We start from the raw sequence: 27,354 nt of genomic DNA on the forward strand, positions 1-27,354 counted from the left end.
AAACCACTCCAGACATATCTAATGGTTCTGATGATGTTCTGGTAGATTAAACCACTCCAGACATATTAATGGTTCTGATGATGTTCTGGTAGATTAAACCACTCCAGACATATCTAATGGTTCTGATGATGTTCTGGTAGATTAAACCACTCCAGACATATTAATGGTTCTGATGATGTTCTGGTAGATTAAACCACTCCAGACATATTAATGGTTCTGATGATGTTCTGGTAGATTAAACCACTCCAGACATATCTAATGGTTCTGATGATGTTCTGGTAGATTAAACCACTCCAGACATATCTAATGGTTCTGATGATGTTCTGGTAGATTAAACAACTCCAGACATATTACTGGTTCTGATGATGTTCTGGTAGATTAAACCACTCCAGACATATCTAATGGTTCTGATGATGTTCTGGTAGATTAAACCACTCCAGACATATTAATGGTTCTGATGATGTTCTGGTAGATTAAACCACTCCAGACATATCTAATGGTTCTGATGGTGTTCTGGTAGATTAAACCACTCCAGACATATTAATGGTTCTGATGATGTTCTGGTAGATTAAACCACTCCAGACATATTAATGGTTCTGATGATGTTCTGGTAGATTAAACCACTCCAGACATATTACTGGTTCTGATGATGTTCTGGTAGATTAAACCACTCCAGACATATTAATGGTTCTGATGATGTTCTGGTAGATTAAACCACTCCAGACATATCTAATGGTTCTGATGATGTTCTGGTAGATTAAACCACTCCAGACATATTACTGGTTCTGATGATGTTCTGGTAGATTAAACCACTCCAGACATATTACTGGTTCTGATGATGTTCTGGTAGATTAAACCACTCCAGACATATTAATGGTTCTGATGATGTTCTGGTAGATTAAACCACTCCAGACATATTAATGGTTCTGATGATGTTCTGGTAGATTAAACCACTCCAGACATATTAATGGTTCTGATGATGTTCTGGTAGATTAAACCACTCCAGACATATCTAATGGTTCTGATGATGTTCTGGTAGATTAAACCACTCCAGACATATTAATGGTTCTGATGATGTTCTGGTAGATTAAACCACTCCAGACATATTACTGGTTCTGATGATGTTCTGGTAGATTAAACCACTCCAGACATATTAATGGTTCTGATGATGTTCTGGTATATTAAACCACTCCAGACATATTAATGGTTCTGATGATGTTCTGGTAGATTAAACCACTCCAGACATATTAATGGTTCTGATGATGTTCTGGTAGATTAAACCACTCCAGACATATTAATGGTTCTGATGATGTTCTGGTAGATTAAACCACTCCAGACATATTAATGGTTCTGATGATGTTCTGGTAGATTAAACCACTCCAGACATATTAATGGTTCTGATGATGTTCTGGTAGATTAAACCACTCCAGACATATTAATGGTTCTGATGATGTTCTGGTAGATTAAACCACTCCAGACATATCTAATGGTTCTGATGATGTTCTGGTAGATTAAACCACTCCAGACATATTAATGGTTCTGATGATGTTCTGGTAGATTAAACCACTCCAGACATATCTAATGGTTCTGATGATGTTCTGGTAGATTAAACCACTCCAGACATATTAATGGTTCTGATGATGTTCTGGTAGATTAAACCACTCCAGACATATTAATGGTTCTGATGATGTTCTGGTAGATTAAACCACTCCAGACATATCTAATGGTTCTGATGATGTTCTGGTAGATTAAACCACTCCAGACATATCTAATGGTTCTGATGATGTTCTGGTAGATTAAACCACTCCAGACATATTAATGGTTCTGATGATGTTCTGGTAGATTAAACCACTCCAGACATATCTAATGGTTCTGATGATGTTCTGGTAGATTAAACCACTCCAGACATATCTAATGGTTCTGATGATGTTCTGGTAGATTAAACAACTCCAGACATATTACTGGTTCTGATGATGTTCTGGTAGATTAAACCACTCCAGACATATCTAATGGTTCTGATGATGTTCTGGTAGATTAAACCACTCCAGACATATTAATGGTTCTGATGATGTTCTGGTAGATTAAACCACTCCAGACATATCTAATGGTTCTGATGGTGTTCTGGTAGATTAAACCACTCCAGACATATTAATGGTTCTGATGATGTTCTGGTAGATTAAACCACTCCAGACATATTAATGGTTCTGATGATGTTCTGGTAGATTAAACCACTCCAGACATATTACTGGTTCTGATGATGTTCTGGTAGATTAAACCACTCCAGACATATTAATGGTTCTGATGATGTTCTGGTAGATTAAACCACTCCAGACATATCTAATGGTTCTGATGATGTTCTGGTAGATTAAACCACTCCAGACATATTACTGGTTCTGATGATGTTCTGGTAGATTAAACCACTCCAGACATATTAATGGTTCTGATGATGTTCTGGTAGATTAAACCACTCCAGACATATTAATGGTTCTGATGATGTTTTATTAGAAGGTACAAAAAAATATTCATAAAAACATGTTTATTATCAATCTATGGATCAGAAGACTCTCCAACCATCTAGATAGGCGCGTGTGTGTGTGTGTGTGTGTGTGTGTGTGTGTGTGTGTGTGTGTGTGTGTGTGAGAGAGAGAGGTGGGAGTGGCTCCTGTCCATCCTTCTCCTGAAGTGTGCACTCGTTCACTCCCCCTCGTGGATTTAAAAGGGCGGATGCACCAACCCAATCACTAGGAGAGAAGGAGAGGACACTTCTGGACGAGGGTATAGAATTTGAGTGTCCGGCCATCTCCCTGTGGACAAGAGAACAGTATGATCCGTCCGTCCGTCCTAGCGAGGTGGGAACCCGCGGTGTGGACCCCCCCGACCTCTGAACCCTCCCCTGTCCCCTCTAAAGGACCTGTTCCTCTCCCGGCCCCTGTCCCCCCCCCGGCCGGCGTTAGGACCCCCCCTCCCCCCACGGGATGACCCTCCTCCACGGTCTGACTTCAGCTTGGAGGGAGGGGACTTGGGTCGCAGACGTTCTATCTCCTCCGTACAGCCTGGAGGACACACCAAGAGACAACAGGGATTAGACAGAGAAGAAGAGATGGAGGAGAGAGATGAGATGGAGGAGAGAGGAGATGGAGGAGAGAGAGGAGAGATTAGAGAGAGAGAGAGAGGAGATGAGATGGAGAGAGAGAGGAGATGAGAGATGGAGAGAGAGAGGACATGAGAGAGAGAGAGAGAGAGGAGATGAGAGAGGAGAGAGAGAGGAGATGAGAGATGGAGGAGAGAGAGGAGATGAGAGATGGAGGAGAGAGAGAGGAGATGAGAGATGGAGGAGAGAGAGAGATGAGAGATGGAGGAGAGAGAGAGGAGATGAGAGAGAGAGAGAGAGGAGATGAGAGAGGAGAGAGAGAGGAGATGAGAGAGAGAGGAGATGAGAGATGGAGGAGAGAGAGAGGAGATGAGAGAGGAGAGAGAGAGAGGAGATGAGAGATTAGATGGAGGAGGGAGAGGACAGACAAGACAGATGAATGTGTGTAAGACCTACCTGAGGTGTGTGTGTGTGTGTGTGTGTGTGTGTGTGTGTGTGTGTGTGTGTGGTGTGATTAAGGACCTACCTGAGAGGTGAGACTGTGTGATTGAGAAGTGGGAGGAGTAAGACTCTGAGTTGAAGTTACTGTTGGTCAGAGTAGGACCTACTGTCAACCACCCTGGAGACAGAGAGGAGAGGGGAGGGAGGAGGAGGGGAGGGAGAGGGGGAGAGAGGAGAGAGAGAGAGGGGGAGAGAGAGAGAGGAGGGGAGGGAGAGAGAGGGGGGGAGAGAGGGGAGAGAAAGACAGGGAGAGAGGGGAGGGGAGGGAGGAGGAGAGAGGAGAGAGAGAGGAGGGAGAGAGAGAAGGGGAGAGAGGAGAGAGAGACAGAGAGAGGGGGAGAGGGGAGAGAAAGACAGGGAGAGGGGAGAGAGGAGAGGAGAGAGGGAGGGGGAGAGAGAGAGTGTCACTTCCTGGAGTAGATCAAACTGTTCGTGTCATGTCTCCATGAGACGCCATCTTAACTGGTTTCAGTGTGGTATCGAGTCTTCACATAGGAATGACTGGTGTCACGTGATCCATGGCTTTGTCTTTTCACATATACAGTCATTGGTATGACCTACCTGGTCTGATGACCCACCTGGTCTGATGACCCACCTGGTCTGATGACCCACCTGGTCTGATGACCCACCTGGTCTGATGACCCACCTGGTCTGTTGACCCACCTGGTCTGATGACCCACCTGGTCTGATGACCCACCTGGTCTGTTGACCCACCTGGTCTGTTGACCCACCTGGTCTGTTGACCCACCTGGTCTGTTGACCCACCTGGTCTGATGACCCACCTGGTCTGATGACCCACCTGGTCTGTTGACCCACCTGGTCTCATGACCCACCTAGTCTAGTTGACCCACCTGGTCTGATAGTAGAGTCTCGTCCAAACAGGTGTAGTCGACGTCTGCCCAGACAGAAGTGCTCTATAATGTGGAATATCTCCACCGGCTTCTCCACGTTCCCGATCTCAGGTTCCTCGGTGATAATCAGGTCGATATCCACGTTGGCGTGGATGAAATCCCCATCTGTGGACCGTCGCACTGTTCCTTTAATACCCATTAGACAGTGTTCCTAGAGAGGGGAGGGAGGGGGGGGGAGGAGGAGGAGAGAGGGGGGAGGGAGGGGGAGGAGAGGGGGGAGGAGAGGGGGAGGGGGAGAGAGGGGGGGGGGAGGAGGACAGAGGAGAGAGGGGGGAGGGAGGGGAGAAGAGAGGGAGGAGGAGAAAGAAGAGAGGGGGGAGGAGAGAGGGAGGGAGGAGAGAGGGGAGGGGGAGGAGGAGAGAGGGAGGGAGGAGAGAGGGGAGGGGGAGGAGGAGAGAGGGAGGGAGGAGAGAGGGGAGGGGGAGGAGGAGAGAGGGAGGGAGGAGAGAGGGGAGGGGGAGGAGGAGAGAGGGAGGGAGGAGAGAGGGGAGGGGGAGGAGGAGAGAGGGAGGGAGGGGAGAAGAGAGGGAGGAGGAGAGATGGGGGAGGGTGGAGGAGAGATGGGGGAGGGAGGGGAAGAGGGAGGGAGGGGGGAGAAATCATGGTACATTTTTGTAAATTGAGACAGACAGTGTGTGTTACCTTGTTTCTCTGAAACACAGCTTTAGGGTCCAGGGTTTTGGTGTGTTACCTTGTTTCTCTGAAACACAGCTTTAGGGTCCAGGGTTTTGGTGTGTTACCTTGTTTCTCTGAAACACAGCTTTAGGGTCCAGGGTTTTGGTGTGTTACCTTGGTTCTCTGAAACACAGCTTTAGGGTCCAGGATTTTGGTGTGTGGTACCTTTGTTCTCTGAAACACAGCTTTAGGGTCCAGGGTTTTGGTGTGTGTGGTACCTTGGTTCTCTGAAACACAGCTTTAGGGTCCAGGGTTTTGGTGTGTGTGGTACCTTGGTTCTCTGAAACACAGCTTTAGGGTCCAGGGTTTTGGTGTGTGTGGTACCTTGGTTCTCTGAAACACAGCTTTAGGGTCCAGGGTTTTGGTGTGGTACCTTGGTTCTCTGAAACACAGCTTTAGGGTCCAGGGTTTTGGTGTGTGTGTTACCTTGGTTCTCTGAAACACAGCTTTAGGGTCCAGGGTTTTGGTGTGTGTGGTACCTTGGTTCTCTGAAACACAGCTTTAGGGTCCAGGGTTTTGGTGTGGTACCTTGGTTCTCTGAAACACAGCTTTAGGGTCCAGGGTTTTGGTGTGTGTGGTACCTTGGTTCTCTGAAACACAGCTTTAGGGTCCAGGGTTTTGGTGTGTGTGGTACCTTGGTTCTCTGAAACACAGCTTTAGGGTCGAGGGTTTTGGTGTGTGTGTGGTACCTTGGTTCTCTGAAACACAGCTTTAGGGTCGAGGGTTTTGGTGTGTGTGTGGTACCTTGGTTCTCTGAAACACAGCTTTAGGGTCCAGGGTTTTGGTGTGTGTGGTACCTTGGTTCTCTGAAACACAGCTTTAGGGTCCAGGGTTTTGGTGTGTGTGGTACCTTGGTTCTCTGAAACACAGCTTTAGGGTCCAGGGTTTTGGTGTGTTACCTTGGTTCTCTGAAACACAGCTTTAGGGTCCAGGGTTTTGGTGTGGTACCTTGGTTCTCTGAAACACAGCTTTAGGGTCCAGGGTTTTGGTGTGTGTGGTACCTTGGTTCTCTGAAACACAGCTTTAGGGTCCAGGGTTTTGGTGTGTGTGTTACCTTGGTTCTCTGAAACACAGCTTTAGGGTCCAGGGTTTTGGTGTGTGTGTTACCTTGGTTCTCTGAAACACAGCTTTAGGGTCCAGGGTTTTGGTGTGTTACCTTGGTTCTCTGAAACACAGCTTTAGGGTCCAGGGTTTTGGTGTGTTACCTTGGTTCTCTGAAACACAGCTTTAGGGTCCAGGGTTTTGGTGTGGTACCTTGGTTCTCTGAAACACAGCTTTAGGGTCCAGGGTTTTGGTGTGTGTGGTACCTTGGTTCTCTGAAACACAGCTTTAGGGTCCAGGGTTTTGGTGTGTTACCTTGGTTCTCTGAAACACAGCTTTAGGGTCCAGGGTTTTGGTGTGTGTGTTACCTTGGTTCTCTGAAACACAGCTTTAGGGTCCAGGGTTTTGGTGTGGTACCTTGGTTCTCTGAAACACAGCTTTAGGGTCGAGGGTTTTGGTGTGTGTGTTACCTTGGTTCTCTGAAACACAGCTTTAGGGTCGAGGGTTTTGGTGTGTGTGGTACCTTGTTTCTCTGAAACACAGCTTTAGGGTCGAGGGTTTTGGTGTGTGTGTTACCTTGGTTCTCTGAAACACAGCTTTAGGGTCGAGGGTTTTGGTGTGTGTGGTACCTTGGTTCTCTGAAACACAGCTTTAGGGTCCAGGGTTTTGGTGTGTGTGTGGTACCTTGGTTCTCTGAAACACAGCTTTAGGGTCCAGGGTTTTGGTGTGTGTGTTACCTTGGTTCTCTGAAACACAGCTTTAGGGTCCAGGGTTTTGGTGTGTGTGGTACCTTGGTTCTCTGAAACACAGCTTTAGGGTCGAGGGTTTTGGTGTGTGTGGTACCTTGGTTCTCTGAAACACAGCTTTAGGGTCCAGGGTTTTGGTGTGTTACCTTGGTTCTCTGAAACACAGCTTTAGGGTCCAGGGTTTTGGTGTGTGTGGTACCTTGGTTCTCTGAAACACAGCTTTAGGGTCCAGGGTTTTGGTGTGTGTGTTACCTTGGTTCTCTGAAACACAGCTTTAGGGTCGAGGGTTTTGGTGTGTGTGTTACCTTGGTTCTCTGAAACACAGCTTTAGGGTCGAGGGTTTTGGTGTGTGTGTTACCTTGGTTCTCTGAAACACAGCTTTAGGGTCGAGGGTTTTGGTGTGTGTGTTACCTTGGTTCTCTGAAACACAGCTTTAGGGTCCAGGGTTTTGGTGTGTGTGTTACCTTGGTTCTCTGAAACACAGCTTTAGGGTCCAGGGTTTTGGTGTGTGTGTTACCTTGGTTCTCTGAAACACAGCTTTAGGGTCCAGGGTTTTGGTGTGTGTGGTACCTTGGTTCTCTGAAACACAGCTTTAGGGTCCAGGGTTTTGGTGTGTGTGTTACCTTGGTTCTCTGAAACACAGCTTTAGGGTCCAGGGTTTTGGTGTGTTACCTTGGTTCTCTGAAACACAGCTTTAGGGTCCAGGGTTTTGGTGTGTGTGGTACCTTGGTTCTCTGAAACACAGCTTTAGGGTCCAGGGTTTTGGTGTGTGTGTTACCTTGGTTCTCTGAAACACAGCTTTAGGGTCCAGGGTTTTGGTCTTTCCAGGGTTGTTCTTGTTGGTTTTGATCCAACAGATATCCTCACAACGTCTGAAACCCCACTTTCTCAGACACTGAGGAGGAGGGAGAAGGGTTGAGGAGGGAGGAGCGGAGAGGAGGGAGGAGGAAGAGGAGGGAGAGGAGGAAGAGGAGGGAGGAGCGAGAGGAGGGAGGAGGAAGAGGAGGGAGGAGGAAGAGGAGGGAGGAGGGTGGGGGATGAGGAGGGTGTAGGGAGAGGGGGAGGAGAGGAGGGAGAAGGAAGAGGAGAGAAGGGAGGAGGAAGAGGAGGGATGAGGAAGAGGAGGGAGGAGGGTGGGGGATGAGGAGGGTGTAGGGAGAGGGGGAGGAGAGGAGGGAGGAGGGTGGGGGATGAGGAGGGTGTAGGGAGAGGGGGAGGAGAGGAGGGGAGAAAGAGGGAATAGGGGGAGAGGAGGGAGAGGAAGAGGAGGGTGGAGGAAGAGGAGAGAGGGGGGAGGAGAGAGAGGGGTGGAGGGAGGAGAGAGAGGGGTGAGGAGGGAGAGGAGGGAGGAGAGAGTTGATTGTGTGTTTGTGTTTCACACTTGAACTCCAGATTCATAAACAAATATACAGTTAAAGGGGAAACCTGTAGTGTAATGACTGTTAACTACACTAACCAGTTAACTACACTAACCAGTTAACTACACTAACCAGTTAACTACAGTAACCAGTTAACTACAGTAACCAGTTGACTATACTAACCAGTTGACTATACTAACCAGTTAACTACACTACCTGTAGTGAAATGACTGTTAACTACACTAACCAGTTAACTACACTAACCAGTTAACTACACTAACCAGTTAACTAAACTGACTGTTAACTACACTAACCAGTTAACTACACTAACCAGTTAACTACACTAACCAGTTAACTACACTAACCAGTTAACTACACTAACCAGTTGACTACACTACCTGTAGTGAAATGACTGTTAACTACACTAACCAGTTAACTACACTAACCAGTTAACTACACTAACCAGTTGACTACACTAACCTGTTAACTACACTAACCAGTTAACTACACTAACCAGTTGACTACACTACCTGTAGTGAAATGACTGTTAACTACACTAACCAGTTGACTACACTAGCCAGTTGACTACACTAGCCAGTTGACTACACTAGCCAGTTGACTACACTAGCCAGTTGACTACACTAGCCGGTTGACTACACTAGCCGGTTAACTACACTAACCGGTTGACTACACTAACCGGTTGACTACACTAACCGGTTGACTACACTAACCGGTTGACTACACTTGACAGTTGACTACACTAGCCAGTTGACTACACTAGCCAGTTGACTACACTAACCAGTTGACTACACTAGCCAGTTGACTACACTAACCAGTTGACTACACTAGCCAGTTGACTACACTAACCAGTTGACTACACTAGCCAGTTGACTACACTAACCAGTTGACTACACTAGCCAGTTGACTACACTAGCCAGTTTAGCCAGTTGACTACACTAACCAGTTGACTACACTAACCAGTTGACTACACTAACCAGTTGACTACACTAGCCGGTTGACTACACGAGCCGGTTGACTACGAGCCAGTTGACTACACGAGCCAGTTGACTACGAGCCAGTTGACTACACTAACCAGTTGACTACACTAACCAGTTGACTACACTAGCCAGTTGACTACACGAGCCAGTTGACTACGAGCCAGTTGACTACACGAGCCAGTTGACTACACGAGCCAGTTGACTACGAGCCAGTTCACTACACGAGCCAGTTGACTACACTAACCAGTTGACTACGAGCCGGTTGACTACACGAGCCGGTTGACTACACGAGCCGGTTGACTACGAGCCAGTTGACTACACGAGCCAGTTGACTACACGAGCCAGTTGACTACGAGCCAGGTGACTACACGAGCCAGTTGACTACACGAGCCAGTTGACTACGAGCCAGTTGACTACGAGCCAGTTGACTACACGAGCCAGTTGACTACACGAGCCAGTTGACTACACGAGCCAGTTGACTACGAGCCAGTTGACTACACGAGCCAGTTGACTACACTAACCAGTTGACTACACTAGCCAGTTGACTACACTAGCCAGTTGACTACACTAGCCAGTTGACTACACTAGCCAGTTGACTACACTAACCAGTTGACTACACTAACCAGTTGACTACACTAGCCAGTTGACTACACTAACCAGTTGACTACACTAGCCAGTTGACTACACTAGCCAGTTGACTACACTAACCAGTTGACTACACTAGCCAGTTTAGCCAGTTGACTACACTAGCCAGTTGGTCCAGTCCCTCTCTGTGTATAATACCATTCTCCCCAGGTCCAGTCCCTCTCTCTGTGTGTGTAATACCATTCTCCCCAGGTCCAGTCCCTCTCTGTGTGTGTAATACCATTCTCCCCAGGTCCAGTCCCTCTCTCTGTGTGTGTAATACCATTCTCCCCAGGTCCAGTCCCTCTCTGTGTATAATACCATTCTCCCCAGGTCCAGTCCCTCTCTGTGTATAATACCATTCTCCCCAGGTCCAGTCCCTCTCTGTGTGTGTAATACCATTCTCCCCAGGTCCAGTACCTCTCTCTGTGTGTAATACCATTCTCCCCAGGTCCAGTCCCTCTCTGTGTATAATACCATTCTCCCCAGGTCCAGTCCCTCTCTGTGTGTAATACCATTCTCCCCAGGTCCAGTCCCTCTCTGTGTATAGTACCATTCTCCCCAGGTCCAGTCCCTCTCTCTGTGTGTAATACCATTCTCCCCAGGTCCAGTCCCTCTCTGTGTATAGTACCATTCTCCCCAGGTCCAGTCCCTCTCTCTGTGTATAATACCATTCTCCCCAGGTCCAGTCCCTCTCTCTGTGTATAATACCATTCTCCCCAGGTCCAGTCCCTCTCTCTGTGTAATACCATTCTCCCCAGGTCCAGTCCCTCTCTGTGTATAATACCATTCTCCCCAGGTCCAGTCCCTCTCTGTGTATAGTACCATTCTCCCCAGGTCCAGTCCCTCTCTGTGTGTATAATACCATTCTCCCCAGGTCCAGTCCCTCTCTGTGTATAATACCATTCTCCCCAGGTCCAGTCCCTCTCTGTGTATAATACCATTCTCCCCAGGTCCAGTCCCTCTCTGTGTGTAATACCATTCTCCCCAGGTCCAGTCCCTCTCTGTGTATAATACCATTCTCCCCAGGTCCAGTCCCTCTCTGTGTGTAATACCATTCTCCCCAGGTCCAGTCCCTCTCTGTGTATAATACCATTCTCCCCAGGTCCAGTCCCTCTCTGTGTATAATACCATTCTCCCCAGGTCCAGTCCCTCTCTGTGTATAATACCATTCTCCCCAGGTCCAGTCCCTCTCTGTGTATAGTACCATTCTCCCCAGGTCCCTCTCTGTGTGTGTAATACCATTCTCCCCAGGTCCAGTCCCTCTCTGTGTGTAATACCATTCTCCCCAGGTCCAGTCCCTCTCTGTGTATAATACCATTCTCCCCAGGTCCAGTCCCTCTCTGTGTATAATACCATTCTCCCCAGGTCCAGTCCCTCTCTGTGTATAATACCATTCTCCCCAGGTCCAGTCCCTCTCTGTGTATAGTACCATTCTCCCCAGGTCCAGTCCCTCTCTGTGTATAATACCATTCTCCCCAGGTCCAGTCCCCCTCTCTGTGTGTAATACCATTCTCCCCAGGTCCAGTCCCTCTCGCTGTGTGTAATACCATTCTCCCCAGGTCCAGTCCCTCTCTGTGTATAGTACCATTCTCCCCAGGTCCAGTCCCTCTCTGTGTGTGTAATACCATTCTCCCCAGGTCCAGTCCCTCTCTCTGTGTGTAATACCATTCTCCCCAGGTCCAGTCCCTCTCTGTGTATAGTACCATTCTCCCCAGGTCCAGTCCCTCTCTGTGTATAATACCATTCTCCCCAGGTCCAGTCCCTCTCTCTGTGTGTAGTACCATTCTCCCCAGGTCCAGTCCCTCTCTGTGTGTAATACCATTCTCCCCAGGTCCCTCTCTGTGTGTAATACCATTCTCCCCAGGTCCAGTCCCTCTCTGTGTATAATACCATTCTCCCCAGGTCCAGTCCCTCTCTCTGTGTGTGTAATACCATTCTCCCCAGGTCCCTCTCTGTGTGTAATACCATTCTCCCCAGGTCCAGTCCCTCTCTGTGTGTAATACCATTCTCCCCAGGTCCAGTCCCTCTCTCTGTGTGTAGTACCATTCTCCCCAGGTCCAGTCCCTCTCTGTGTATAGTACCATTCTCCCCAGGTCCAGTCCCTCTCTGTGTATAATACCATTCTCCCCAGGTCCAGTCCCTCTCTGTGTGTAATACCATTCTCCCCAGGTCCAGTCCCTCTCTGTGTGTAATACCATTCTCCCCAGGTCCAGTCCCTCTCTCTGTGTGTAGTACCATTCTCCCCAGGTCCAGTCCCTCTCTGTGTGTAATACCATTCTCCCCAGGTCCAGTCCCTCTCTCTGTGTGTAGTACCATTCTCCCCAGGTCCAGTCCCTCTCTGTGTATAGTACCATTCTCCCCAGGTCCAGTCCCTCTCTGTGTATAATACCATTCTCCCCAGGTCCAGTCCCTCTCTCTGTGTATAATACCATTCTCCCCAGGTCCAGTCCCTCTCTCTGTGTATAATACCATTCTCCCCAGGTCCAGTCCCTCTCTGTGTAATACCATTCTCCCCAGGTCCAGTCCCTCTCTGTGTAATACCATTCTCCCCAGGTCCAGTCTCTCTCTCTGTGTGTAATACCATTCTCCCCAGGTCCAGTCCCTCTCTGTGTATAGTACCATTCTCCCCAGGTCCAGTCCCTCTCTGTGTGTAATACCATTCTTCCCAGGTCCAGTCCCTCTCTCTGTGTGTATAGTACCATTCTCCCCAGGTCCAGTCCCTCTCTGTGTAATACCATTCTCCCCAGGTCCAGTCCCTCTCTCTGTGTGTAATACCATTCTCCCCAGGTCCAGTCCCTCTCTCTGTGTATAGTACCATTCTCCCCAGGTCCAGTCCCTCTCTCTGTGTGTAATACCATTCTCCCCAGGTCCAGTCCCTCTCTGTGTATAGTACCATTCTCCCCAGGTCCAGTCCCTCTCTCTGTGTGTAATACCATTCTCCCCAGGTCCAGTCCCTCTCCTGATCCACACCAGAGAAAGACAAAGGAACGCAGGGCCGAAATCTCCTCTATCTCCAGCTTCATTATCTAGAGGGAGAGAAGAGGGGGGAGAGAGAAGAGGAGGAGGAGGAGAGAGAGAGAAGAGGAGGGGGAGAGAGAGAGAAGAGGAGGGGGAGAGAGAGAGAAGGGGAGGGGGAGAGAGAGAGAAGAGGAGGGGGAGAGAGAGAGAAGAGGAGGGGGAGAGAGAAGAGGGGGAGAGAGAAGAGGAGGGGGAGAGAGAAGAGGGGGGGAGAGAGAAGAGGGGAGAGAGAGAACGGGGAGAGAAGAGGGGAGAGAGAGAGAGAAGAGGAGGGGGAGAGAGAGAAGAGGGGAGAGAGAGAAGAGGAGGGGGAGAGAGAAGAGGAGGGGGAGAGAGAGAGAGAAGAGGAGGGAGAGAGACGAGGAGGGGGGGGAGAGAGAGAAGAGGGGAGAGAGAGAAGAGGAGGGGGAGAGAGAAGAGGAGGGGGAGAGAGAAGAGGGGAGAGAGAGAGAAGAGGGGAGAGAGAGAGAGGAGGGAGGGAGAAGAGGAGGGGGAGAGAGAGGAGGGGAGAGAGAGAGAGAAGAGGAGGGGAGAGAGAGAAGAGGAGGGGGAGAGAGAGAGAGAAGAGGAGGGAGAGAGACGAGGAGGGGGGGGAGAGAGAGAGAAGAGGGGAGAGAGAGAGAAGAGGAGGGGGAGAGAGAAGAGGGGAGAGAGAGAGAGAAGAGGAGGGGGAGAGAGAGAGAGAGAGAGAGAGAGAGAGAGAGAGAGAGAAGAGGAGGGGGAGAGAGATAAGAGGGGGAGAGAGAGAAGAGGAGGGGGAGAGAGAAGGGGAGGGGGAGAGAGAAGAGGGGAGAGAGAGAGAAGAGGAGAGGGAGAGAGAGAAGAGGAGGGGGAGAGAGAAGAGGGGAGAGAGAGAGAGAAGAGGAGGGGAGAGAGAAGAGGGGAGAGAGAGAGAGAAGAGGGGAGAGAGAAGAGGAGGGGGAGAGAGAAGAGGAGGGGGAGAGAAAGAGAAGAGGAGGGGAGAGAAGAAGAGGGGGAGAGGGAAGAGGAGGGGGAGAGAGAAGAGGAGAGGGAGAGAGAAGAGGAGGGGGAGAGAAAAAGTAAAGAGATGAGAGAAATCAACAGAAAGCTTTATTTAATAAACATATATTATTTTATATTTAACATAGCTTCTATTTAATATCTTCATACTCTTTACACAGTAACTCACATCGTCCCAGTTCCAGTAGCGTTCTGTGTGAGGTATTCCTGACTCCCTGTAGTACTCCTCTAACCCCCCCCCCCACAGTAACTCACATCGTCCCAGTTCCAGTAGCGTTCTGTGTGAGGTATTCCTGACTATCTGTAGTATTCCTCTAATCCCCCCCCCCCCACAGTAACTCACATCGTCCCAGTTCCAGTAGCGTTCTGTGTGAGGTATTCCTGACTATCTGTAGTACTCCTCTAACCCCCCCCCCACAGTAACTCACATCGTCCCAGGTCCAGTAGTGTTCTGTGTGGGGTATTCCTGACTCTCTGTAGTATTCCTCTAACCCCCCCCCCCCCCACAGTAACTCACATCGTCCCAGTTCCAGTAGTGTTCTGTGTGAGGTATTCCTGACTATCTGTAGTACTCCTCTAACCCCCCCCCCCACAGTAACTCACATCGTCCCAGTTCCAGTAGTGTTCTGTGTGAGGTATTCCTGACTCCCTGTAGTATTCCTCTAACCCCCCCCCCCCCCACAGTAACTCACATCGTCCCAGTTCCAGTAGCGTTCTGTGTGAGGTATTCCTGACTCCCTGTAGTACTCCTCTAACCCCCCCCCCCACAGTAACTCACATCGTCCCAGTTCCAGTAGCGTTCTGTGTGGGGTATTCCTGACTCCCTGTAGTATTCCTCTAGCGGAGGCTCCAGCAGGATCACATCAAACTTAGTCTTCAGGTCACGCAGGTCAAAGTGCTCTGGGTCGGCCTGCAGATACCTAGACACACATTAACACGGGAGTCATTTAGCAAACGGCTCCTATCCAAAGTCACTACAGTAGGGTGTCATTTAACAGACGGCTCCTATCCAGAGTCACTACAGTAGGGAGTCATTTAGCAGACGGCTCCTATCCAGAGTCACTACAGTAGGGAGTCATTTAACAGACGGCTCCTATCCAGAGTCACTACAGTAGGGAGTCATTTAGCAGACGGCTCCTATCCGGAGTCACTACAGTAGGGAGTCATTTAGCAGACGGATCCTATCCAGAGTCACTACAGTAGGGAGTCATTTAACAGACTCTCCTATCCAGAGTCACTACAGTAGGGAGTCATTTAACAGACTCTCCGATCCAGAGTCATTTAACAGACTCTCCTATCCAGAGTCATTTAACAGACTCTCCTATCCAGAGTCACTTAACAGACTCTCTGATTCAGAGTCATTTAACAGACTCTCCTATCCAGAGTCATTTAATAGACTCTCCTATCCGGAATCATTGACTGGGACCTACATGGGGGGTTAATGACTGGGACCTACATGGGGGGGTAATGACTGGGACCTACATGGGGGGGGGGTAATGACTGGGACCTACATGGGAGGGGAGGGTAATGACTGGGACCTACATGGGGGGGGGGGGGGGGGGGTGTAATGACTGGGACCTACATGGGGGTGTAATGACTGGGATCTACATGGGGGTGATGTATTGACTGGGACCTACATGGGAGGGGGGTAATGACTGGGACCTACATGGGGTGTGTGTAATGACTGGGACCTACATGGGGGGGGTAATGACTGGGACCTACATGGGGGGTGTAATGACTGGGACCTACATGGGGGGTGTAATGACTGGGACCTACATGGGGGGTGTAATGACTGGGACCTACATGGGGGGTGTAATGACTGGGACCTACATGGGGGGTGTAATGACTGGGACCTACATGGGGGGTGTAATGACTGGGACCTACATGGGGGGTGTAATGACTGGGACCTACATGGGGGGTGTAATGACTGGTACCTACATGGGGGGGGTAATGACTGGGACCTACATGGGGGGGGGGTAATGACTGGGACCTACATGGAGAGGTGTAATGACTGGGACCTACATGGGAGGGGTGTAATGACTGGGACCTACATGGGGAGGTGTAATGACTGGGACCTACATGGGGGGGTAATGACTGGGACCTACAATGGAGGAGGGTAATGACTGGGACCTACATGGGGGGGGGGGGTAATGACTGGGACCTACATGGGGGGGTAATGACTGGTACCTACAATGGAGGGGGGGTAATGACTGGGACCTACATGGGAGGAGGGTAATGACTGGGACCTACATGGGGGTGTAATGACTGGGACCTACATGGGGGGGTAATGACTGGGACCTACATGGGGGGGTAATGACTGGGACCTACATGGGAGGGGTGTAATGACTGGTACGTACATGGGGGGGGGGGGGTAATGACTGGGACCTACATGGGGGGGGGGGTGTAATGACTGGGACCTACATGGGGCATGGGGGGGTAATGACTGGGACCTACATGGGGGGGGGGGGGGTAATGACCGGGACCTACATGGGGGGTGTGCAATGACCGGGACCTACATGGGGGGTGTGCAATGACTGGAACCTACATGGGGGGTGTGTAATGACTGGGACCTACATGGGGGGGTAATGACTGGGACCTACATGGGGCATGGGGGGGTGTAATGACTGGGACCTACATGGGGGGGTAATGACTGGGACCTACATGGGGGGGTGTAATGACTGGGACCTACATGGGAGGGGTGTAATGACTGGGACCTACATGGGGGGGTAATGACTGGGACCTACATGGGGGGGTGTAATGACTGGGACCTACATGGGGGGGTAATGACTGGGACCTACATGGGGGGGTAATGACTGGGACCTACATGGGGGGGTAATGACTGGGACCTACATGGGGGGTGTAATGACTGGGACCTACATGGGGGGGTGTAATGACTGGGACCTACATGGGGGGGTGTAATGACTGGGACCTACATGGGGGGGTAATGACTGGGACCTACATGGGGGGGTAATGACTGGGACCTACATGGGGGGGTAATGACTGGGACCTACATGGGGGGGGGTAATGACTGGGACCTATATGGGGGGGTAATGACTGGGACCTACATGGGGGGTGTAATGACTGGGACCTACATGGGGGGGGGGTAATGACTGGGACCTACATGGGGGGGGTAATGACTGGGACCTACATGGGAGGGGGGGGTAATGACTGGGACCTACATGGGGGGGTAATGACTGGGACCTACATGGGGGGGTAATTTCTTTCTCTCGGAGGACCTGAGCCCTAGGACCATGCGTCGGGACTGCCGCCCGTGGTGACTCCTTGCTGTCCCCAGTCCGCCTGGCCTTGCTGCTATTCCAGTTTCAGCTGTTCTGCCTGCGGTTATGGAACCCCTACCTGTCCCAGACCTGTTGTTTTTCAACTCTTGATGATCGGCTATGAAAAGCCAACTGAAAATTATTCATGATTATTATTTGACCATGCTTGTCACTTATGAACATTTTTGAACATCTTGGCATAAGTTCTGTTATAATCTCCACCCGGCACAGCCAGAAGAGGACTGGCCACCCCTCATAGCCTGGTTCCTCTCTAGGTTTCTTCCTAGGTTTTGGCCTTTCTAGGGAGTTTTTCCTAGCCACCGTGCTTCTACACCTGCATTACTAGCTGTTTGGGGTTTTAGGCTGGGTGTCTGTACAGCACTTCGAGATATTAGCTGATGTACGAAGGGCTATATAAAATAAAATTGATTGATTGTAATGACTGGGACCTACATGGGGGGGTAATGACTGGGACCTACATGGGGGGGTAATGACTGGGACCTACATGGGGGGGGTAATGACTGGGACCTACATGGGGGGTAATGACTGGGACCTACATGGGGGGGTAATGACTGGGACCTACATGGGGGGGTAATGACTGGGACCTACATAGGGGGGGGTAATGACTGGGACCTACATGGGGGGGGGTAATGACTGGGACCTACATGGGGGGGTAATGACTGGTACCTACATGGGGGGGTAATGACTGGGACCTACATGGGGGGGTAATGACTGGGACCTACATGGGGGGGGTAATGACTGGGACCTACATGGGAGGGGGGGGTAATGACTGGGACCTACATGGGGGGGTAATGACTGGGACCTACATGGGGGGGTAATTTCTTTCTCTCGGAGGACCTGAGCCCTAGGACCATGCGTCGGGACTGCCGCCCGTGGTGACTCCTTGCTGTCCCCAGTCCGCCTGGCCTTGCTGCTATTCCAGTTTCAGCTGTTCTGCCTGCGGTTATGGAACCCCTACCTGTCCCAGACCTGTTGTTTTTCAACTCTTGATGATCGGCTATGAAAAGCCAACTGAAAATTATTCATGATTATTATTTGACCATGCTGGTCACTTATGAACATTTTTGAACATCTTGGCATAGTTCTGTTATAATCTCCACTCGGCACAGCCAGAAGAGGACTGGCCACCCCTCATAGCCTGGTTCCTCTCTAGGTTTCTTCCTAGGTTTTGGCCTTTCTAGGGAGTTTTTCCTAGCCACCGTGCTTCTACACCTGCATTACTAGCTGTTTGGGGTTTTAGGCTGGGTGTCTGTACAGCACTTCGAGATATTAGCTGATGTACGAAGGGCTATATAAAATAAAATTGATTGATTGTAATGACTGGGACCTACATGGGGGGGTAATGACTGGGACCTACATGGGGGGGTAATGACTGGGACCTACATGGGAGGGGGGGGGGGGTAATGACTGGGACCTACATGGGAGGGGGGGGTAATGACTCTGACCTACATGGGCGGGTAATGACTGGGACCTACATGGGGGGGTAATGACTGGGACCTACATGGGGGGGGGTAATGACTGGGACCTACATGGGGGGGTAATGACTGGGACCTACATGGGGGGGGGTAATGACTGGGACCTACATGGGGGGGGTAATGACTGGGACCTACATGGGGGGGTAATGACTGGTACCTACATGGGGGGATAATGACTGGGACCTACATGGGGGGGTAATGACTGGGACCTACATGGGGGGGTAATGACTGGGACCTACATGGGGGGGGTGTTGGTGGTTGAGATCAGCTCATCCTTCAGTCTGATCAGCTCTCTGAGTTTAGGATACTCTTCAAACCTGTCAGCCAGACCTGAAACAGATTACACACACAGATTACACATACAGATTACACACACAGATTACACATACAGAATACACATACAGATTACACATACAGAATACACACACACACACACACAGATTACACACATACAGATTACACACACAGATTACACATACAGAATACACATACAGATTACACATACAGAATACACATACAGAATACACACACACACAGATTACACACACACAGATTACACACACACACACACAGATTACACACACACAGATTACACACAGATTAAACACACAGATTACACACACAGATTAAACACACACACAGGTTACACACGCACAGGTTACACACATAGATTAAACACACACATACACACACAGAGATTACACACACACACAGAGATTACACACACACACACACACGTACCGACGTCTCTGATGAAGTCCTGTGGTCGATGTCCGGTGTCGACAAAGTGTTGACAGTAATCATTATGGGGGTTCAGACTCTGGGTACCCTGAAACAGACAGACAGTTAACCTATAACAACAGAGTTGACATGTATGTCGTGTGTGTGTGTGTGTGTGTGTGTGTGTGTGTGTGTGTGTGTGTGGTGAGAGGTGTGTGTTTGTGTGTTTGTGTGTTACCTTGAGGAAGGTGGTAGAGTCCTTGTAGACCTCTTCATAAGGGTTGCTCTCATCTGGTGGCTGCACCTCCAACTCTTCCTACACACACACACACACACACACACACACACAATGAAACGCATACTGACTGGTTCCTACAATCCGGACCGGCTGGTTCCTACAATCTGGACCGGCTGGTTCCTACAATCTGGACCGGCTGGTTCCTACAATCTGGACCGGCTGGTTCCTACAATCTGGACCGGCTGGTTACTACAATCAGGACCGGCTGGTTCCTACAATCTGGACCGGCTGGTTCCTGGACCGGCAGGTTCCTACAATCCGGAACGACTGGTTCCTACAATCTGGACCGGCAGGTTCCTACAATCCGGACCGACTGGTTCCTACAATCTGGACCGGCTGGTTCCTACAATCTGGACCGGCTGGTCCCTACAATCCGGACCGACTGGTTCCTGGACCGACTGGTTCCTGGACCGACTGGTTCCTACAATCTGGACCGGCTGGTTCCCTACAATCCAGACCGACTGGTTCCTGGACCGACTGGTTCCTACAATCTGGACCGGCTGGTTCCTGCAATCTGGACCGGCTGGTTCCTACAATCTGGACCGACTGGTTCCTGCAATCTGGACCGGCTGGTTCCTACAATCTGGACCGACTGGTTCCTGGACCGACTGGTTCCTACAATCTGGACCGGATGGTTCCTACAATCTGGACCGACTGGTTCCTACAATCTGGACCGGCTGGTTCCTGGACCGGCTGGTTCCTACAATCTGGACCGACTGGTTCCTACAATCTGGACCGACTGGTTTCCTACAATCTGGACCGGCTGGTTCCTACAATCTGGACCGGCTGGTTCCTACAATCTGGACCGGCTGGTTCCTGGACCGGCTGGTTCCTACAATCTGGACCGGCTGGTTCCTACAATCTGGACCGGCTGGTTCCCTACAATCTGGACCGGCTGGTTCCCTACAATCTGGACCGGCTGGTTCCTACAATCTGGACCGGCTGGTTCCTGGACCGACTGGTTCCTACAATCTGGACCGGCTGGTTCCTACAATCTGGACGGCTGGTTCCTACAATCTGGACCGGCTGGTTCCTACAATCTGGACCGACTGGTTCCTATAATCTGGACCGGCTGGTTCCTACAATCTGGACCGGCTGGTTCCTACAATCTGGACCGACTGGTTCCTACAATCTGGACCGACTGGTTCCTACAATCTGGACCGACTGGTTCCTACAATCTGGACCGGCTGGTTCCTACAATCTGGACCGGCTGGTTCCTACAATCTGGATCGACTGGTTCCTGGACCGACTGGTTCCTACAATCCGGACCGGCTGGTTCCTACAATCTGGACCGACTGGTTCCTACAATCTGGACCGGCTGGTTCCTACAATCTGTACCGGCTGGTTCCTGTACCGACTGGTTCCTACAATCCGGACCGGCTGGTTCCTACAATCTGGACCGACTGGTTCCTGGACCGACTGGTTCCTACAATCTGGACCGGCTGGTTCCTACAATCTGGACCGGCTGGTTCCTACAATCTGGACCGGCTGGTTCCTACAATCTGGACCGACTGGTTCCTACAATCTGGACCGGCTGGTTCCTACAATCTGGACCGGCTGGTTCCTACAATCTGGACCGGCTGGTTCCTACAATCTGGACCGACTGGTTCCTACAATCTGGACCGGCTGGTTCCTACAATCCGGATTGGCTGGTTCCTACAATCCGGACCGGCTGGTTCCTACAATCCGGACCGACTGGTTCCTACAATCTGGACCGACTGGTTCCTACAATCTGGACCGACTGGTTCCTACAATCTGGACCGACTGGTTCCTACAATCTGGACCGACTGGTTCCTACAATCTGGACCGACTGGTTCCTACAATCTGGACCGGCTGGTTCCTACAATCTGGACCGGCTGGTTCCTACAATCTGGACCGACTGGTTCCTGGACCGGCTGGTTCCTACAATCTGGACCGACTGGTTCCTACATTCTGGACAGACTGGTTCCTACAATCTGGACCGGCTGGTCCCTACAATCTGGACCGGCTGGTCCCTACAATCTGGGCCGGCTGGTTCCTACAATCTGGACCGGCTGGTTCCTACAATCTGGACCGGCTGGTTCCTACAATCTGGACCGACTGGTTCCTGGACCGACTGGTTCCTACAATCTGGACCGGCTGGTTCCTACAATCTGGACCGGCTGGTTCCTGGACCGACTGGTTCCTACAATCTGGACCGGCTGGTTCCTACAATCTGGACCGACTGGTTCCTACAATCTGGACCGACTGGTTCCTACAATCTGGACCGACTGGTTCCTACAATCTGGACCGACTGGTTCCTACAATCTGGACCGACTGGTTTCTGGACAGGCTGGTTCCTACAATCTGGACCGGCTGGTTCCTACAATACGTTCCTACAATACGTTCCTCTCAGTGATCCAGTCTATCCTCTCAGTGATCCAGTCTATTACAGATACGTTCCTCTCAGTGATCCAGTCTATTACAGATACGTTCCTCTCAGTGATCCAGTCTATTACGGAGACGTTCCTCTCAGTGATCCAGTCTATTACGGAGACGTTCCTCTCAGTGATCCAGTCTATTACAGAGACGTTCCTCTCAGTGATCTAGTCTATTACAGATACGTTCCTCTCAGTGATCCAGTCTATTACAGAGACGTTCCTCTCAGTGATCCAGTCTATTACAGATACGTTCCTCTCAGTGATCCAGTCTATCCGCTCAGTGATCTAGTCTATTACAGATACGTTCCTCTCAGTGATCTAGTCTATTACAGATACGTTCCTCTCAGTGATCCAGTCTATTACAGATACGTTCCTCTCAGTGATCCAGTCTATCCGCTCAGTGATCTAGTCTATTACAGATACATTCCTCTCAGTGATCCAGTCTATCCGCTCAGTGATCTAGTCTATTACAGATACGTTCCTCTCAGTGATCCAGTCTATTACAGATACGTTCCTCTCAGTGATCCAGTCTATTACAGAGACGTTCCTCTCAGTGATCTAGTCTATTACAGATACATTCCTCCCAGTGATCTAGTCTATTACAGATACATTCCTCTCAGTGATCCAGTCTATTACAGAGACGTTCCTCTCAGTGATCCAGTCTATTACGGAGACGTTCCTCTCAGTGATCCAGTCTATTACAGAGACGTTCCTCTCAGTGATCTAGTCTATTACAGATACATTCCTCTCAGTGATCCAGTCTATCCGCTCAGTGATCTAGTCTATTACAGATACGTTCCTCTCAGTGATCCAGTCTATTACAGATACGTTCCTCTCAGTGATCTAGTCTATTACAGATACGTTCCTCTCAGTGATCCAGTCTATTACAGATACGTTCCTCTCAGTGATCCAGTCTATTACAGATACGTTCCTCTCAGTGATCCAGTCTTTCCTCTCAGTGATCCAGTCTATCACAGAGACGTTTCTCTCAGTGACCTGTTTGTGTTTTCCTACCTTCTGCTCCTCAACGTCCTCCTCTGTGTCCTCTCCCTCCACCTGAAGCTTCCTCTTGGAGCTCGGCCCGGCAGTATCGAACGATGCCCTACACATACACAACTTGTTGAATAGTTAAACCAAGTGATAGGGCTGGACTGGAACAAAAATGTGCACACTCTGGGGGTCCCCAAGGAATTGAGAAATACTGATTGCTGGAAGTGTGTGAGTACCTGTGACAGTAGTCTCTGTGTGTGTGAGTGTACACCTGTGACAGTGTCTGTGTGTGTGTGTGTACCTGTGACAGTAGTCTCTGTGTGTGTGTGAGTGTATACCTGTGACAGTGTCTGTGTGTGTGTGTGTGTGTGTGTGTCATACCTGCATGTCTCTCTGGTCTCCTCAATCTCCTTCAGTTCGTCTTTGCTGTTCAGAACGGCGCCAATACTGTCCGCACTCTCTGCTCCCAACTAGGGGAGGAACGGACAAGTTAGCTAGCTATTAATAATTAGCTAAGACAGGATCGGACAAGTCAGTTAGCTATTAATGTTAGCTACGACAGGAACAGACAAGTTAGTTAGCTATGGATGTTAGCTAGGACAGGAACGGACAAGCTAGTTAGCTAGCTACTAATCTTAGCTAAAAGCTATCAATCTCTGCTCTCAACTAGGACAGGAACGGACAAGCTAGTTAGCTACTAATGTTAGCTAGGACAGGAACGGACAAGCTAGTTAGCTAGCTACTAATCTTAGCTAAAAGCTATCAATCTCTGCTCTCAACTAGGACAGGAACGGACAAGCTAGTTAGCTAGCTACTAATCTTAGCTAAAAGCTATCACTCTCTGCTCAAATAAAATCAAGCTTAATGTATACAGCAGACATGCAATGCAACGAAACGTGCTTCACAGAAAAATTATTTAAAAAACAATGAAAATAAAAACAGACATTTAGTACACAAAAACATATGAAGATTAAAAAAACCTAATATAATAATAAAAACCGAATGACTAAAAAGCACCCTGAGGGAAAGCAGAGGGTGTGTTTTAAGATCTCTTTTAAATATGTCCATTTCTAAAGATGTTAGCTAAGACAGGAACGAACAAGTTAGTTAACTAGTACTGTTAGCTAAAAGCTATCACTCTCTGCTCCCAACTAGGAGAGGAACGAACAAGTTAGTTAACTAGTAATGTTAGCTAAAAGCTATCACTCTCTGCTCCCAACTAGGAGAGGAACGAACAAGTTAGTTAACTAGTAATGTTAGCTAAAAGCTATCACTCTTTGTTCCCAACTAGGAGAGGAACGAACAAGTTAGTTAACTAGTACTGTTAGCTAAAAGCTATCACTCTCTGCTCCCAACTAGGAGAGGAACGAACAAGTTAGTTAACTAGTAATGTTAGCTAAAAGCTATCACTCTTTGTTCCCAACTAGGAGAGGAACGAACAAGTTAGTTAACTAGTACTGTTAGCTAAAAGCTATCACTCTTTGTTCCCAAATAGGAGAGGAACGAACAAGTTAGTTAACTAGTAATGTTAGCTAAAAGCTATCACTCTCTGCTCCCAACTAGTAGAGGAACGAACAAGTTAGTTAACTAGCTAAAAGCTATCACTCTCTGCTCCCAACTAGGAGAGGAACGAACAAGTTAGTTAACTAGCTAAAAGCTATCACTCTCTGCTCCCAACTAGTAGAGGAACGAACAAGTTAGTTAACTAGCTAAAAGCTATCACTCTCTGCTCCCAACTAGTAGAGGAACGAACAAGTTAGTTAACTAGCTAAAAGCTATCACTCTCTGCTCCCAACTAGTAGAGGAACGAACAAGTTAGTTAACTAGCTAAAAGCTATCACTCTCTGCTCCCAACTAGGAGAGGAACGAACAAGTTAGTTAACTAGCTAAAAGCTATCACTCTCTGCTCCCAACTAGGAGAGGAACGAACAAGTTAGTTAACTAGCTAAAAGCTATCACTCTCTGCTCCCAACTAGTAGAGGAACGAACAAGTTAGTTAACTAGCTAAAAGCTATCACTCTCTGCTCCCAACTAGTAGAGGAACGAACAAGTTAGTTAACTAGCTAAAAGCTATCACTCTCTGCTCCCAACTAGGAGAGGAACGAACAAGTTAGTTAACTAGCTAAAAGCTATCACTCTCTGCTCCCAACTAGTAGAGGAACGAACAAGTTAGTTAACTAGCTAAAAGCTATCACTCTCTGCTCCCAACTAGTAGAGGAACGAACAAGTTAGTTAACTAGCTAAAAGCTATCACTCTCTGCTCCCAACTAGTAGAGGAACGAACAAGTTAGTTAACTAGCTAAAAGCTATCACTCTCTGCTCCCAACTAGGAGAGGAACGAACAAGTTAGTTAACTAGCTAAAAGCTATCACTCTCTGCTCCCAACTAGGAGAGGAACGAACAAGTTAGTTAACTAGCTAAAAGCTATCACTCTCTGCTCCCAACTAGGACAGGACCAAACAAGTCAGTTAGATATGAAGATTAGCTACAAGCTGAACCAGTATCTGTGCGGTATGTAAAACAAAACAATAAAGCTCAGACTAACACTCCCATTCACCAGCTCTGCAGGCGTTATGTCAAAATATATTAGTTGATTCACCAAATGTGGATATTCGCTGAGCAACTACCTTAATTTACTCCCGTTATGGCCGGTATGTACCTCCAAAACAGGGCTAAATAAATTAGATGTAGTAGACTACCAACCTGCATGGCAGCAATGAGGTTTACATGAGGTGCCAAAGAAGATAATGGAAATCAATCAATTCCTTAGGCCCTAATCTATGGATTTCACATGAATGGCCATGGTTGGGCCTGGGAGGGCATAGGACCACCCAATTGGGAGCCAGGACCACCCACTTGGGAGCCAGGTCCAGCCAATCACCTGTGGCATTGTGTTGTGACAAAACTGTGCATTTTAGTGTCTTTTTATTGTCCCCCAGCACAAGGTGCACCTGTGTAATGATCGCGCTGTTTAATCAGCTTCTTGATATGCCACATCTGTCAGGTGAATGGAATCTCTTGGTAAAGGAGAAACGCTCACTAACATGGGATGTAAACAAATTAGAGCGAAATATGCTTTTTGTGCGTCTGGAACATTTCAGCTCATGAAACTTTACATGTTGCATTTATATTCTTGTCCAGTGTCTATATACCGGCATAACGGGAGTAAATGAAGACAGTGATAAACAAATTTGGTGATAAACAAACGTACTTTGACATTAACGGTTGCAGAGCTGGTTAATAATGGGAGTTTGAATCTGAGCTTTCTTGGTCTAATGCACAGAGATAATGATTCAGCTAGAAGCGATCAGTCTCTTAGCTAGCTACAATCATAGGCACAAATGCTCTCACGTCATAACAGTAACTAATGTCTAGGACGAACAATAGCTAGCTAACGCAACTATTATTAGTTGTTAAAAGATACTTTGTCAACTATCATGCGCTGGTTAACTTTTTCCACTCAACTCAATCAAGATCAATTGGCCTCGCTCCACGGCGACAAAATAAGCCAAAATAACAATAATATGTACAGTAATTACGATTGTTAGCTAACAAGTTATTAGCTAACTAGAGGCTCACTTTAGAAGATGTGCTAGGTAATGATATGTTAGTCATGCTAATAGCTAACGTTACCTGTTGACCTAATCCTATTCGGTTAAGTCAAACACATAGCTAACGTTAGATGTTTACATTAGCTACGAATGTTAGTTAACTAACAAGGTATGGTAGTTATGTAGCTAGATACATAGCTCTTCCCCCAGGCTAAAGGCTCACTTTAGAGGGCTAGCATGTAAACAAGGTAGACAACGCATGTTAGCTCGCTAGCTAGTATACTAACTTAGCTTTAGCTAGCTACCTGTTGAGCTAGCATGTAAACAAGAAGACAACGCATGTTAGCTCGCTAGCTAGGATACTAACTTAGCTTTAGCTAGCTACCTGTTGAGCTAGCATGTAAACAAGAAGACAACGCATGTTAGCTCGCTAGCTAGGATACTAACTTAGCTTTAGCTAGCTACCTGTTGAGCTAGAAGCTGGCGTCGCAGCTTCTGCTTTTCCCGTATCTCCTGTAGGCGACTATTCATTTCTTTATCGGTGATTAGTTTAATAAAGTATTTCGTTAGTTCACAAAATGCTTAAAACTGTTTTCTCTGGCGGGGGGTCGAAAAGCTTTTACTACCCTCGAAAACAATGAACGTTAGTCGGGTTCTGATGACGTCGTTCCGGTT

The 27,354-nt window shown here is 48.8% G+C and overlaps 1 protein-coding gene across 2 annotated transcripts; it reads right to left on the reverse strand.

Annotated features, from left to right (window-relative positions):
- Positions 1-2,478: 2,478 nt before the first annotated feature.
- mettl14 (methyltransferase 14, N6-adenosine-methyltransferase non-catalytic subunit) lies at positions 2,479-27,354 on the reverse strand. 2 transcript variants are annotated; one of them, XM_071408496.1, is made up of 12 exons: positions 27,145-27,354; positions 23,510-23,598; positions 23,153-23,240; positions 19,680-19,757; positions 19,463-19,550; positions 18,961-19,051; positions 14,726-14,867; positions 12,882-12,974; positions 7,744-7,860; positions 4,444-4,654; positions 3,618-3,710; positions 2,479-3,053 (listed from the first exon to the last, which is right to left on the reverse strand). In XM_071408496.1, the coding sequence occupies exons 1-12, from the start codon at positions 27,208-27,210 to the stop codon at positions 2,842-2,844; spliced, it is 1,368 nt and encodes a 455-aa protein (XP_071264597.1). In that variant the 5' UTR covers positions 27,211-27,354; the 3' UTR covers positions 2,479-2,841. The 2 variants fall into 2 exon arrangements, with proteins under 2 accessions (XP_071264597.1, XP_071264598.1); XM_071408497.1 differs by lacking the exon at positions 27,145-27,354 and adding an exon at positions 26,985-27,024.

The sequence above is a fragment of the Salvelinus alpinus genome, chromosome 6, assembly GCF_045679555.1.
Source record: "Salvelinus alpinus chromosome 6, SLU_Salpinus.1, whole genome shotgun sequence".
Taxonomy (NCBI): Eukaryota; Metazoa; Chordata; class Actinopteri; order Salmoniformes; family Salmonidae; genus Salvelinus; species Salvelinus alpinus.

Coding starts and splice junctions, on each gene's coding strand:
- mettl14 (XM_071408496.1), bottom strand. CDS start 27,210: ATGAATAGTCGCCTACAGGAGATACGGGAAAAGCAGAAGCTGCGACGC. Junction 23,599..27,144: donor GCCAGCTTCTAGCTCAACAG/GTAGCTAGCTAA, acceptor TTCCTCCCCTAG/TTGGGAGCAGAGAGTGCGGA. Junction 19,551..19,679: donor ACTCTACCACCTTCCTCAAG/GTAACACACAAA, acceptor TGTCTGTTTCAG/GGTACCCAGAGTCTGAACCC.